This window comes from Misgurnus anguillicaudatus, chromosome 7, assembly GCF_027580225.2.
Source record: "Misgurnus anguillicaudatus chromosome 7, ASM2758022v2, whole genome shotgun sequence".
Taxonomy (NCBI): Eukaryota; Metazoa; Chordata; class Actinopteri; order Cypriniformes; family Cobitidae; genus Misgurnus; species Misgurnus anguillicaudatus.
This window is the reverse complement of record NC_073343.2, coordinates 23,169,909-23,185,185: the sequence shown is the minus strand read 5'-3', so window position 1 is coordinate 23,185,185 and position 15,277 is coordinate 23,169,909. Positions and strand designations below refer to the sequence as shown.

The window sequence follows — 15,277 nt, the reverse complement described above, 5'->3', positions numbered from 1 at the left end:
ATATAACATTATGGCAAAAGCATAACTGTATTTGCTGTATTTAAACTGAATTGGAAATAATGGCTGTGTCCGAAAACTCTAAATTGCTGCCTTCTGAGCTTTTATCGGCTTTCCAAGGCAGGAAGGCATTAAGGCATGTCCGAATTCAATGTTAGGTTTACTTCCTGTCTCCTGAGATACCTATGCGTGAGCGTTCAATAAGAATGTAATTGGTCGAGCCAGCCAGGTGGAGTTCGAAAAAATATAATGGCGGCCAAGGAAGCGACTGGAGCACAAATTTAGTGTAAATAATGGTAGATTTTCACTTTTTACACCTTTTAATTGCATTTCTAGTGAGAAATTAGTATTGTAGTTTTCAAATATGTGAGTTATCACAAAGGTGCTCTCTGTTTATATTTAAAAAACACGCTGCCTTTGAAGTGTGTCCGAAAGTCTTTAACCTTTTAAGCGTCACCCCACCCTATTGAGTTAAATCTACACTCTTGGAGCTTTCAAACAATATACAGTTTGTCATGATTAGATAAGAATTCATATGCAAACACTGAAGTAAATGTAGGCGTCCCGCCGGTGGGACAGTGACATTTAGCAGGATATAAATGTTTTGAGGCACACTCTCTTCATAAATGAACCAATTACTCTCCCTACATAGTTTATTTTATAACACACTGTTGAAATACGTATTCTAGAGGCTTAGACCTTTCCAATGATACATAGTTTGTAGTGATAGATTAAAATTTACATCAACAATATTAATGCAAACTTAGGTGTCCCGTATTCGGGACGGCGACGCTTAACAGTTACGCTGCCTTCATGTCTCCGAAGTCACTTTCCTCATGAGGCAGCGAGGCAACCAGTCACTGCCTTGAGTTTTCGGACGCAGCCAATATATTTAAAAAAGCAAGGCTGCATAGAACAGTGCACTATTGCAAGACTTATGTAGGATTTAATAATATTATTTTAATATAGTCAGTCATGAACTAAAGTGTGCCGGTTTAAGGCATGAAACTCCAGGACTGAAAATGAATCCCACTCCGGCCGGGTATAAATGTTGAGAAATTATGACAGTAATTCATTAATTCTTGTTTTATCTGTTGTAGTCTTTAATTCAAAGTAAAACACACATGCTGTATATTTCCCTTATGCACAGTGCACACACTATAAGCAGCAAAGCACTAATATTTAATGATGATACTTAATATTATTCGCAATCGAATAATGCTTATAATTTGATCACAAAAGAAATTAATACTGTAAATCTTCTCCACTTTTCCTCCAGTAAGGGGCTCATATGCATCGTAGCTTTATGGTATTCATCAATCTTCAAGTTCATGCGTGAGTTAATCAAAGTACTTAAAGACCAGGCCTGGTTTCTGTGAAGGTCTGGAAAGATTGATTCAGATCCCTGATATCTATAATGCACCACACGAGAAAACTGCACCCATATATTTTTTACACACAAAATCCTTCTTCCTGGCATTTTCCAATTATATTTCTTTCCCATGACGGATCTGTAGATCAATATTCACTCTTGCTATAGTAATAAGAAACATGACGTGGAATTTTACAGACAAGAGGACGTGATTACAATTATTATGACCTGATTACAAATGCATTTAATATTGAATATGCTAAACCTTCCAAAATTTCGCTTTTGGGAATAAATGAGGCTACTCTAAAAAAAATACTGGTGTGATGGTACAAAATGCTGCAATACAAATTGGTAAAAGCAGTGCACCAAGGATGTTTTCGACTGATTATTAACAAAAAAATTACTTGAAATTTATGCACATTTTAGATTTTACATACGTCAAATTTATAAACACAATAATATTAAATAGCACCTATTGTCCGATTCACGTTTTTACATTTCCTTTGATGTGTAAGTGTGTATTAGTAATGTTAAATGCAGGAGAGGCAGGAATTATCCAAAAAAACTTTTTTACAAATTTGTTAAAACTGTCTTTATATACCAATACACAAGTAAAATGCAAGTACTCTGAAAAAGAGAGTACAAAAATCGAGTGTCTGCAGACCTCTCACGACAAATTTTTCCATTCACTACACTACTCCCTTCTGGGTTTCTTCTAAAGCCACGCCCCCAAAACACATGAACGCGCGACGCCTACCAGCTCTGCTGGGAAAAGCATTTACCTCAGACAAGCGGAGGGGAAGGAGTGCGGTGCATGTAGTAACATCATGTCAGAATCACATGTAATAACACACCTAACTTTATCACTATGAATATAAACAAATAGGATGGCTTTTAGTACTCACTATTAAGCTAGCATATCGATACTGGTAAAGTTTAAAATATATTTTGTTTGATTCGGTAACAAACGAGCTAGTTATATTTATAAGACAAAGCTAAAAACAGATTGCATTGATACAAGTTTTTTTTATTACCATCAGTTACACTGTGATGAAGGTGAATTTCGTGGAAGATTCATAACATATGGTGTTTTGCATGGAAGAGTTCCCGTGATGGAAACATTGTTGACTCTGATGAGGACTACACACCGGAGACAATACCGCTACCACATCGTCGACTCTCGTTTGATTTCTTCGTTTATTCCTTTTTTTCCTTTGTTTGTCTTCGCTGACTGCATATGCAGGTACTGTGAGTTCTGAATGCTCTTTCTCTGCCAAACTTTTGCTCTTCCTAGAGTGCCTCGTGCACGTTCAAATCAATCGGGTGTGCGCATGTGTGGGCAGATCCCATAGCAACAGGGGTGGTGCCATGGTCGCAAGAGAGAGTTATAGTCGCGCAACCCAATCATTTGTTTCGTCCCGAAAGGAAATAATTAGCTAATAATTAGTCATGAAAGGTCTACAGACACTCGAGTTTTATACTCTCTTTTTCAGAGTACTTACATTTTAATTATGTATTGGTAAGTAAAGACAGTTTAAACAAATTTGTAAAAAGGTTTTTTGGATAATTCCTGCCTATCCTGCCTTTAAGGATATGCAAAAAGTACAAACCCCAAAGTAAACGATGACGTGATTTATCGTCTCCAACATAAATCTCTTTTCTTGGACTACAAGAAACACACAGATTATAGGCAACAGTTTACTTTCTGGGATTGGTGATGTAGAGAAGACGGACATTATCATAATTCCTCCCGATTCGTACTCACAGCCTGTAAGTTAACTCCTGTTAGGAACTGAATCTTTCAAACATGGTAAGGAGCGTCACATTTCCTGCTGACGTCAGAGGTATACAGGTCAATAATTTCAGTAAGAGAGTGAAATCTGGAGCTACAAAAATGTACGGTATGTGAAAAATAATGTGTTTTTTATTATACAAAATACACAAAATAATTATGTTTTATAGCAATGAAATAGTTGCTCTTTTATAAGTAATACAAATCTTGATCTCATGTTATAAGAATTTTATCCTTTATATTGATGAGCAGTAATGCAGTCGAAAACTTCTTATATAGTCTCGAGAGGACTTAATTGAACTTTATCATTCAGTACCAGACTTACATTCAAATTTATCTATAGGCAAAAGACAAACAGTTGTTGTAATTTTCTGAACAAAGCCTTTTGACCATGCAATGTGCGGCTATGTTTAAATCCATTGTCACACAGGACTTTTCATTCCATTGACTTCCATTTCTATGCATGCAAATGCAGCAGACTAATGAAAAAATATCGCATTTCGGTGCAAGTTCGGTGAACTGCAAATTTGTGTTATTTGAAGATACAAAGAATTGATATGTCACACTGACTTTTCAGGTTATTACAGTATTTCACAATCCCATCTTGTACAATAATAACAAAAGCAACAGTACTGGTGCAGGTGCATTAGAAGAATCCATGATGTGTGAATAAAAAACACTGACCATGAGCCTGAAAGGACATGTCAATTGCAATGCACACACTAATACTGTAAAATTGTATCTCCAGTGTAATGCCACAATCACGTTAGACATTTAGCATGCAAAACTCTTTGGAAACCCTATCGTACATGGACAGCAACCAAATATGATATCACACACTAAAGTCCATTGAAAAAGTCTTGAATGCTCGAGAAATTAGCCTGGGTTTTTAGCGGCATCTAGTGGTGAGATTGCAAAATGCAACCAACCTCAATTACGAAACGCCATGAGAAGCTACGGTAGCTATCATAAAACAAACATATCATCGTCTGAGACAACGTAAGGAGGAAACACAACAAACAACAGTTTGTCTGTTTAAGGCTACTGAAAACATGACGGCAACTTCCATGTATTTAAATAAAACGGCTGATTCTAAGGTAATAAGAACAATACAGTTCATTATGTAATGTTTTTATACACCACTGACAATCAGTGTTGGGGAAAGTTACTTTTAAAAGTAATGCATTACAATATTAAGTTACTCCCAAAAAAAGTAACTAATTGCATTAATTAGTTACTTTTCATGGAAAGTAATGCTTACGTTACTTTTAGTTACTTTTGCGTTACTTTTTCTTGGCTAAAGCTTGATCTCTTTCAGGCCTTGCAGGTGTTTTTATGACTGAAAAGTTCTCCCTTCAGAAATTGCATATTTCATCACAAAAATGTTTAGCTCTGGCCTGCCATCTCAGTTTCTGACTCAAACTGTTTCCACACAGGCACAGAGAGTGCATACGTTTAGTTTAATTCAGTACATATTTTTTAATCAAATTAATTAATATAAAAAAGTAACTCAAATATTAATGTGTACATTTAAAAAGTAATGCGTTACTTTACTCGTTTCTTCAGAAAAGTAATATTATTACGTAACTCAAGTTACTTGTAATGCGTTACCCCCAACACTGCTGACAATATAGTTATGCATATTATATTGCTTTTCTGTCAAGAGATACTTCTAAAAGTCCCACATTGCACATATAAGCAAGAGTAACTGCCATACAGTAGCACCACCGACAATTTTGAAAACAGTCCCCAATATATACTGCACTCATGCTACAAATATTTAGATACAGTATGTCCTCAAAATGTAGCATTTATGTAGTCAAGAGCAGGGAGGGAGGTGAGAGATGTGACTGGTTAGGCAATCCAGTAAACTTACGTGTGCACCAGGTCCTGAGGTCTTTCAGCCGCCTCTGGGAAAACTGGGTGAGGAGGCTCTCCGATTGGCATACAGCCCAGAGATTTACTGATGGCATGACTGAGTTTCTTTGCTGGAGACTTCTGCAAAATCAGAAAAACAAGCCCCAGAACCAATAAAAACACCAAACATTATTTACGTGTAAAAAAACGAACAAATACAAACTACAAAAAATAAGTTTAAGTAAATTTGATTCCTACGTATAAAGTCATAGACTCGGCAAGAACATTTTATTATACATCATTTCATTTGGAGTTAATAAAAATTTGCTCTGAGGTTATCGAGTTGTGGTAAGATATAGAAATAGCACTATTATAATTGGATTTGGGAGGCTGTGTGAATCGTTTCTCAAGCTGTAATTTCCAGCAGTGTGACTGAGCTCTGGGACAATGCCTGAGCATTAAAAAATGTAATAAATATAACTCACTAGCTGCTACCAACACGAAGCCTTCAAATACTGAATCAGGGGAGAAATACTTTTTAATAGAAAACACAAAATACCTTCAGAATTTACTATTTATTGGTATTTAAGTAATATTATCATTTTTGTTTCATTCTGTGAACTAGCAACATATAAAGATCAGATGCAGAGCGATCCTTAAAGGTGCAGTGTGTAAATTTGAGCGGCATCTAGTGGTGAGGTTGCGAATTGCAACCAACGGGTTAGTATACGGCCCCCCCTCGATTTTAAAACACATAGAGAAGCTACGGTAGCCGCCACCGGACAAACATGTTATTGTTGGAGACAACTTGGTAAAAAGAAATTGTCCGTTAAGGGTTTCTGTAGAAAAATGGCGGCACAAAATGGCGACTTCCATGTAAGGGGACCCTCTGTGTATGTAGATAAAAATGTCTTGTTTTAAGGTAATAAACACATAACGGTTCATTATGAAAGGTCTTTATACACCACTGATAATATAGTTCTGTATATTATTTTGCATTTCTGTCAAAAGATCCTTCTAAAAATTACACAATGCACCTTTAAAACTGACACAACATACGGCTGTTTGCCCTATGGCGATACTTCCGGGTTTTATAAGTTGCGGAAGAGCGCCATCTGGTGGATAATAGCAGTATTGTGGAAAGCCGGAAATACTCGACATTGGCAGGGAAACGTTTTTCTTGATGAGTTAACTCGTCAATGGCGGGGACAGAGTTAAGGTAAAACAAAATCCAAACCCACATGGCCCTGTGTGAAGTGTTTGCCCCCCTGTTAAAACATAACTTAACTGTTGTTTATCACAGTTTATCAAGAAACCCCTTAAATAGGACCTGCCTGACAAAGTGAAGTAGATCAAAAGATCCTCAAAAGCTACAAGTCATGCCCAGATCCAAAGATATTCAGAAACAAATGAGAAAGAAAGTTATTGAGATCTATCAGTCTGGAAAAGGAAATAAAACCATTTTTAAAGGTTTGAGAATTCAGCGAACCACAGTGAGAGCCATTATCCAAAAATTGTGAAAACATGAAACCGTGGAGAACCTTCCCAGGAGTGACCAGCCGACCAAAATTACCCCAAGAGCGCCGTGACGACACTTCCAAGAGGTCACAAAAGACCCCACAAAAACATCCAAAGAACTGCAGGCCTCACTTGCCTCAGTTAAGGTCAGTGTTCATGACTCCAACATAAGAAAGAGACTGTGCAAAAATGGCCTGTATGGCAGAATTCCAAGAAGAAAACTGCTGCTGAACAAAAAAAACATAAAGGCTCGTATGAGTTTTGCCAGAAAACATCTTGATGATCCCCAAGACTTTTGGGAAAATACTCTATGGACTGACGAGACAAAAGTTGAACTTTTTGGAAGGTGCGTGTCCCATTACGTCTGGCGTAAAAGTAAGCATTTCAGAAAAAGAACATCATACCAACAGTAAATGGTGGTGATAGTGTGATTGTCTGGGGCTGTTTTGCAGCTTCAGGACCTGATAGACTTGCTGTAATAAATGGAATCATGAATTCTGCTGTCTACCAAAATATCCTGCAGGAAAATTTCTGGCCATCTGTGACCTCAAGCTGAAGCAAACTTGGGTTCTGCAACAGGACAATGATCCAAAACACACCAGCAAGTCCACCTCTGAATGGCTGAAGGAAAACAAAATGAAGACTTTGGAGTGGCCCAGTCAAAGAGGTTAAAAAGGTTCATGCTCAAAAACCCTCCAATGTGGCTGAATTACAACAATTCTGCAAAGATGAGCGGGCCAAAATTCCTCCACAGCGCTGTAACAGACTAATTGCAAGTTATCACAAACGCTTGATTGCAGTTGTTGCTGGTAAGGGTGGCCCAACCAGTTATTAGGTTAAGGGGACAAACAGTTTTTCACACAGAGACATGTAGTTTTTTATTTTGTTTTTCCTTAATAATAAAAACGGCATGTTGTGTTCACTTGTGTTATCTTTGACAAATGTTTAAATTTTTTGGTGATGTGAAACATTAAAGTGTAAAAAATATGCAAAAACATAAAAAAATCTGGAGGGGGGGCCAAAACTTTTTCTTATGATTGTATGTATGTCCTATATAAATTCCAATGTAAAACTCACGGGATTACATGTAAAAAGTAAGTTTTTCCATAATGCACTGCACACCCAGTAGAGAGAGTAAAGTGTTATGCTTATATAACTTATACTGAAAATATGTGCACTAATAAAAGCTTGATATCTTAAAGGGAAAATAAGTAGGATTTACCCCCTTCTAGTGGTGAAATTGTATTTTGCAGTCAAACGAATATTGCTCTCTAGCGCCTCGCTTTTCCAAATGCGTGTTGCAACTACGGTAGCCGTTATGTAATCACTGATCTCCTTGTCTGTTTCAGCTAGTTCACGTGTTCTGAATGAAAACGCGTTGTGAAACGCTTGGTAGGGTAGTGCTTTTTGTCCCTCTCTGCTATTATAGTTTATGATAAGGTGACCAGAAGTCCCCTTTTTCCGGGGACAGTCTCGTTTTTTGGTGTTCTGTCCCCGACTGGAGCTGTCCCCGGAAATGTCCCCGTTTTACAACACGACCAAAACAACCAGCAAATACACTGAAAACCCGATTAACATAGCCTTTGTAGTACCAGACCGGAGCAATCATGTAATTATTATTTTCACCAGCAGAGGGGGCCGCGAGCTACACTGATAACTTGGTTGCGCGTCATTGCTTTAGTGAAAAAGAATTTACTATGAGACACACGAGAAAGCGCCATCAAGTTATCATCAGATATGAAAACAGTCAAAGTTATCGGGGGTTAAGGTACTAACTACTCATGTTAAGTAATAAACCAATGAAGTGAACTGATCACAGCATGGTACTGAGCATTTGTTTTGTGTAGGCTAACATTAAATATTTTACACTTTGCATGATTCCTTCTGTTCTTCACGTTTACAATGCTATGAAATCAGCTGAAGTAGTGTAATGTTTGATAAAGTATGTCTCTGTGCAATTTGAATATAAAAAAAGGGAAAAAATTTCAGCTTTTACATTTTTTACATTTCAGCTTCAGAAATTGTTCAATTAATTGAATTAGAAACACTGCAAAAAACGACTTTACTCTTATTATTTTTCTCTTGTGTTCAGTACAAAGATTAAAAAATTCTTATATCAGGATGCATTTTCTTGATGAGCAAAATGACCTAAGAAAATAAGTCTAGTTTTTAGACCAAAAACATCAAATTTGTTTTTAAAACAAGCAAAAAAAATCTGCCAACACTTAATTCAAGAAAAAATTTCTTACCATTGACAGATTTTTTGCATGTTTTAAGCACAAATTCACTTCAATTTATTATTTTTGGTCTTAAAGCTAGATTTTGTGTTGGGGGATTTTGCTTATCAAGAAAATGCATCCTGAGATTGAATAGTTTTTGGATATTTGTACTGGAAACAAGACAGGAATGCTATTAAGTAAGAAGTCAGTCAGTCACACAAGAAGAAAACTAAAAAAAAAGGGTTCAACTTGTCCCTGTTTTTTTATTCATGGATAACAACAAATTATATTTTAATGCTATTTTGACCATTGAACTAGGAAATGTCCCCGGTTTTCATTTTAAAAATCTGGTCACCTTAGTTTATGAGTATGGCGGAACGACATGGAAGCCTCCTTGGACTTACCCGTTCAATGTAAGTAAAGAGAAAAAATTCTAATCTTACAAAGAAAAGTCAGATCACTGGCAGAGGTCACTTGACACCAACGAGGACATATTTATGAATAAAGACATTGATTTTGATTAATGAAACACTTAAAACCCTACTTACTGTCCCTTTAAAGAGACAGTACGTACCCATGAAGAGTGCTCCTTCATCTGGTGCTGGTTGCTATGGGGACCGCTGGCATGACCACGCCAGAAGCAGCTCTGACAAAGCTGGTAACCATGACACTGCTGGCAGCGGTACCGGAAACCCATCATGCTCTCACTTTGGCAATATGAACATTCCACTGGATGGAAGACTGTAATATATAAAAAAGCATTCAAGGCATTGCAAACATTTCATTTTAAACACATTTTCAGCTGTGTCCTAACTAATGTACCGAGTATATATACTGTATATCATTTCTGTCCTTCTGAAAGCTTGCATGTCCAAAATTACTCACAGAAAAACATTTTTTTTTTTAAGTTTTTAAATGATTACACACTGTTGTCTAAGTTGACAAGCACTTTTTAATACCTTTTATTGGTTAAATATTTGCAAAACCCACTGACAAATATCACATTAAAATGGAAATTTCTGGGGTCTGCTGGAAGGCAGAGAGAGGATGTTGCAAGCAGGCGGTGTTTTTTTTTAGCACGACTGTTGTAAGGCGAGAGCATCAGCCAACGGTGCTCATTTTAATAAAACTTTTAAAAATCGGCTACGAGTATTTGTGTCCTCCTTCTAAATTTTAAAAAGATTTGCCTCACGTGACATAGTGACTTGGCAATGAAGGCGGCTTTAAATTGCTAATTTCTCTGGATTCAAACATTGTTGGAAATATTTGAGATAATGTAAGTACACAAATAAAAAAATTTAAACACTGTGCTAGTGATTTTCTACATTTGTGCCTTTAATTAGTAATGCAATAAATTTTTAGACAGTCTGATTTAAATGCAATGTTGATTCGTAGTTAATTACTTTTTAAGTAACTTACCACACACTGTTTAACAACAGTATGCCACAAATCAAACCAGCATCAAACCTTTCTTTGCGAGAGCGAGACACACGAGCCGATTTGAAACAGATTGTAAAAACCCACATACAATCTCACACGCCTCCAAACGCAGCTCGTACCGTTCTCTACATTAGCGAGTCGGTGCATGAGAGGTAGCCAAACGAGGCACTGCGGAGGTGGATCTGCCATCAACACATCCAAAAACGTATTCAGCAAGATCTTCTTCTGACAAACAACAGATAAGACACTCTCAGTAAAAGCTTAAACAGGCTGAATAAGATACGAATCGCTGCTATCTGAAGGAGATTAGTGTAGTCACCTGCTGAGGAAAGCATGTTCTCACAGAGTGCTCGGTGTAACCGAATGAAGGTCCCTCGAACACTGCCGTAGGGAGTTTCAGCACTTCCCTCAGGAACTGGTCAAACTTGGCAAAGATCATCACCCCGTTGGAATCTGAAATCTGGGAAAATATATCTGAAAGAAAAGTCAAACAAACGATGAGAATTGATATTTTGTCATTTACAAATCATATCAATCATATATAATGCATGAGGATTATATTATTTATGTTAATTGCAACATAAATAGGAAATTCATATTGAAGATTGGCTTCGATGCCCATGCCAGAGATTACTAATATTTTACATGAATTTACATTTAAGCTCCATGAAATATTTTAGACCATTTAGATTTTAGTCCATTTTTAGTCCAAGTTTGTTAGCATTGAGGTCATCTATATGTTAAATGTTTAATTATTACACAGCAATTATTATACTTTCTTTTGGAGAAATTGGGAAAAAAAACAAGATGGCATTTTAATATAAAATCATTTGTTTGTGTTTAACTAAAAAAGAGAGTCATATACATTTGGGATGGCATGAAGGTGAGTAAATTATTTGAGTGAACTATTCCTTTAAGAGGACAATCTCAGTGAGTCGTGACCATTTGGCAAAGATTTCAATATTTTGTTAGTTAGAAATTGCAATTTTGTGTTTACCCCTAATGTACAGAAGGGGGTGCCAAACACTGAGTGAACATGGGATAAAACTTTCTGAATTAAAGAGCACCTATTTTATTGCTAAAAAACAACATTATTTTTGTATTTGGTATAATGCAATGTGTTTGCGTGGTTTATGGTTAAAAAACACATTATTTTCCACATACCGTACATTTTTGTAGCTCCAGATTTCACTCTCTTCCTGAAATGCACAAATTTGAAAAGCTCTGTGTCCCTGATTGGCCAGCTAATCTGTACTTTGTGATTGGCCTGAATACCTCTTGACGTCAGCTGGAAACGTGACACTCCTTACCATGTTTGAAGGATTTGGTTGCAAATTTGATAATGTCGGTCTTGTCTACATCACCAATCCCAGGGAGTAATCTTTTGCCTACAATCCGTGTGTTTGTTGTAGTCCAAGAAAAGAGATTTAAGTTGGAGACGATAAGTCTCGTCATCATTTACTTTGGGGTTTGACCTTTTGCATATCGTTAACATGTACTAATACTAGGGTTGTGACAATTAATCGAGCAAATGGGCGTTTTCTCAATGAATGAATTTGAATGAATTACGGTGAAATGCAGCCACATCCAAAAGCCAGGGGGCGCTCTCGCTTAGAAACATCATTTTGCCACAGAAGAAGTAGCATTACTAACACTATTCCATAGTGATGGAAATTTTCGTTCATTTAGGTGACTCGTTCATTTTCAGTTCGTTCACCAAAATGATTTGTTCAGATTCGTTCACTGATTCGTTCAGTGACCATTTCTTAATTTTACATAAATACGCCAATAGGTGGCGAAGATGTGTGTCATTATGTGTTATAAGACAATGAAAGACTTTTTGCAAAAACTCATTAGTTTTTAATAAAGCTCAAATTGTGAAATACTAAGCATAATTTTATCAAGCTACAGAATATATTAAGACACACGTACATTTATAGTACATCTAATCTGGATTTGTTGTAAATAAAGACTCCCGTGCTGTGAGTGATTGGCATTGTTTACATTGCACTCGCTTTTTTGTAAGATCCCTCTCATTCATTAAGTTGTAACTTGTACCAGTCATTCAGTTTGTTTAAGAACGCGAAACGCGATCTCTCTCTCTCGTTCATTCAGACTCAAAACAGCGGCTCGGTCACGGTCAGTGAAGGGCGTATTCATTCAGCACGTTAAGCCAATCATATGCTCGGCCACAGCTCATATTCGATTGCCATCGGCTTGTACTTTTGTCACTCTTTGAAGGCAGAAAGAAAGCTGCGCTTCATTTGTCCGTGCTCCTCAAGAAGGGAGGGAAATTTCAGTGAACGAGAAATATGAGTCAATGGATGGCGTGAACGAGAACGATTCGTTCACCTAAAAGATTCGTTCAAAAAGAACGATTCGTTCACGAACGTAACATCACTACTATTCCAGGAAATATCTAGAGGCATATTTATATCGCTGTACTTCAGATTGTTTCAGGTATTTTCATGATAATAAATAATATTTTAAATGATTGTGTTTGACGAGTGTTGCTTTTTTAAATGCACGTTATAAACGACTCAAACTCGTAGTGATTTTAAATTGATAAGGACTTCCTTCCTTCCTTCCTGATCACGGAGCCGTAGTACATGCACAAGCTGTGCATGAAACACTGAATCGGAGCCTTACGATTCAGAATCGATTTTAGACAGGTCTTTTTAATGGGAACGCGATGCATCGATGCACATCCCTAACTAATACACACTTTCACACCAAAGGAAATAAAAAAACGTGAATCGGACAATAGGTGCCCTTTCAAGATTGTGCATATGATATGGCTCCAAAATACTGTAGGTTTAAACGATTTATGTTATTTTACCTTTAAAAGTAATACATTTTTGCAAAGAAAAAATGGCAATTTAGCAGTTACATCTATATTTTTAATGCTAACCATACACCTTAAAGGACAAGTTCGGTATTTTACACTTAAAGCCCTGTTTTCAGATTGTTTATGATGACATAGAACGGTTTTGACTGAAATTTCGACATTTGCGGCTGCCCCGAGAATTTTTGGGTGTTTGTGTTTCAGGTCCTACCTTAACAATGGGTTTAATGGTGCACTGGAACAATCCTTTCTAAAATGCATTAAACTTTCGTTTACAAAGATGTGAAACTTATCAAGTGGTCAGGGGTGTTCAATGATATGCTCTGAAAACAGGGCTTTAAGTGTAAAATACCGAACTTGTCCTTTAATATTGTAAAGCATGGGTTTCGCAGCTGATGATTCTCAGGGTTAGGAAATATTTTTTTTTCTCTGTAAGTGCCTCTTGAATAGTTGTTAAACAAGTATAATACTTACAACGTAATTTGTCAAGTATTTTACCACCGCACATGGTAGCTAACATGGCCTTCATGGCAAACACTGTAAGTTTCCCGTGGCCTTCACTGAAACACAAAAAACACATTATCAGAAGATCAAGTTTTATGAATTATGGATTCGTCAACGTTGCGGCAGAATTTGAACATTTCTCAATTTTTCAAGCGCCAACGCGTGCGTCAGCCAACCAGATCGCCTTATGCAAATAACCTAGTGGGAGCCAGCCAATTATGTTTATGCAAGAACGGAGCCTGTGTTGCGGCCACTGTGACTGGCTGTTGGCCACGCTTCAGACAAGCCTTCCATCAAGCGTTAATGCTTTCACCCCATGTAAATGTACCGTAAAATGTCCAAGCAAATATGTACCGCTTTAACAAACTATACTATACCAATTGTACCAATTATTAGATTATTAGAGAAAGTCAATAATGAAGTCCCACCCATAAATCCAATGTCACTGGGGCAAAAGCAGATTAAACATAAATATACAAATGGGATACGACTTAAACTCAGCCGAATAAATTCATACGATGCAGCCACCTTCTAAAATAGTTACTGTAAGTAGCCATGTAATTGTGTCGGCAAACTCCACCCCCTCCCATCTACACACCTGTCATAAGTAGCTACGATGAAGTTCAGCAGCAGACCGATGGACTGGTCCACGTTTATCTGGTGGGTGGTGGGCAGCCGTTTGTTCAGCTGGTAAAAGATGGAGGACAGAATGGTCTCCAGGCGTGACACGTTAATTTCGGCGTTGTGGTCTAACGTGCTCAAGCCATTATCACGAAAGGCTTCGATCATGTTCCACACGTCCACCAGGTGAACTGCAACAGGGAGAGGTCAAGATTAAACCTGTTAAATAGAGGACTCTAGAAAAAGTTCAAACTATGAAAGTTTAATATGTTAGTAGTGGAAAATAAATTGTTTTTCCATACAAATAAGCAGGTAACAAAGAGTCGTTTTAAACCTACATGTACAAATAAGGTATAAACACACCAGCCGAGTTTCCACTACCCAAATGAGGTTCAAAGAAGTGTGCTCAAATTCACCCATAAACAAATTAACCATGTTTTTTTTGGTAAAAGTGTAGTAACCATAGTAGTTTTACTACAGTAACCATAGATTAATGGCTTTTGAAAACTATAAACCAAAATAAACAATAGTTATTTTGTGGTAACAAAGGTTTTACTACAGTAAAAATCAGAAAACCGTGGTTAATTTTCGTAAGGGCCACATTGAATCTTATTGGTTCTCGTGAAACTCGTGTCACAAGATACACAAGAATCAATGAGAATTAACGTTATTGGTGTGCCTGCATAGTGCCTATACTGAACTTACCACACTGAACTGTATGTTTCAATGGATATGTCGCGACATATTAATTGCTTAATAAGCTAAAAATATCTCTTACAAGCGTATCAATTTTATTCAGTAGACATAAATTAGGTCACTGGAGTCATTTTGATTACTTTAATGGTGAATGGGTGTCTTTTTGAGCTTTACCATGTTGGTTCCCGCAAAAGAAGATAACATGATGGCATTTTGGTGAATGACTTCTTTATGATCATACAAACGAAGTTGTCACTGTTATAACATATAAATCTGTGAGCATGAATGGAACTGAAGATGACAGAATAAATCCAAAAAGATCATTGTGGTTGTCAGTGACTTTGGCCAATGGTAAAATAGCTCTTGTTTGGTCGTCATGAGAGTTTCTGCAGCAAGTCTCAGAGAAGCTGTGCTGC

General features: G+C 37.0%; 1 protein-coding gene across 5 annotated transcripts in view; it reads right to left on the bottom strand.

The window, feature by feature from the left end:
• The window catches only part of LOC129417335 (dystrobrevin beta), a 54,402-nt gene that overhangs the window by 34,485 nt on the left and 4,640 nt on the right, over window positions 1-15,277 (bottom strand). For all 5 annotated transcript variants that reach the window (XM_073869609.1, XM_073869611.1, XM_073869607.1 and 2 more), the window contains 6 exons: window positions 14,143-14,356; window positions 13,515-13,600; window positions 10,515-10,669; window positions 10,315-10,420; window positions 9,330-9,496; window positions 5,038-5,159 (listed from right to left, as the gene is read on the bottom strand). In XM_073869609.1, coding sequence (XP_073725710.1) covers window positions 5,038-5,159; window positions 9,330-9,496; window positions 10,315-10,420; window positions 10,515-10,669; window positions 13,515-13,600; window positions 14,143-14,356 — 850 coding nt within the window. The remainder of the gene's footprint in view (window positions 1-5,037; window positions 5,160-9,329; window positions 9,497-10,314; window positions 10,421-10,514; window positions 10,670-13,514; window positions 13,601-14,142; window positions 14,357-15,277) is intronic.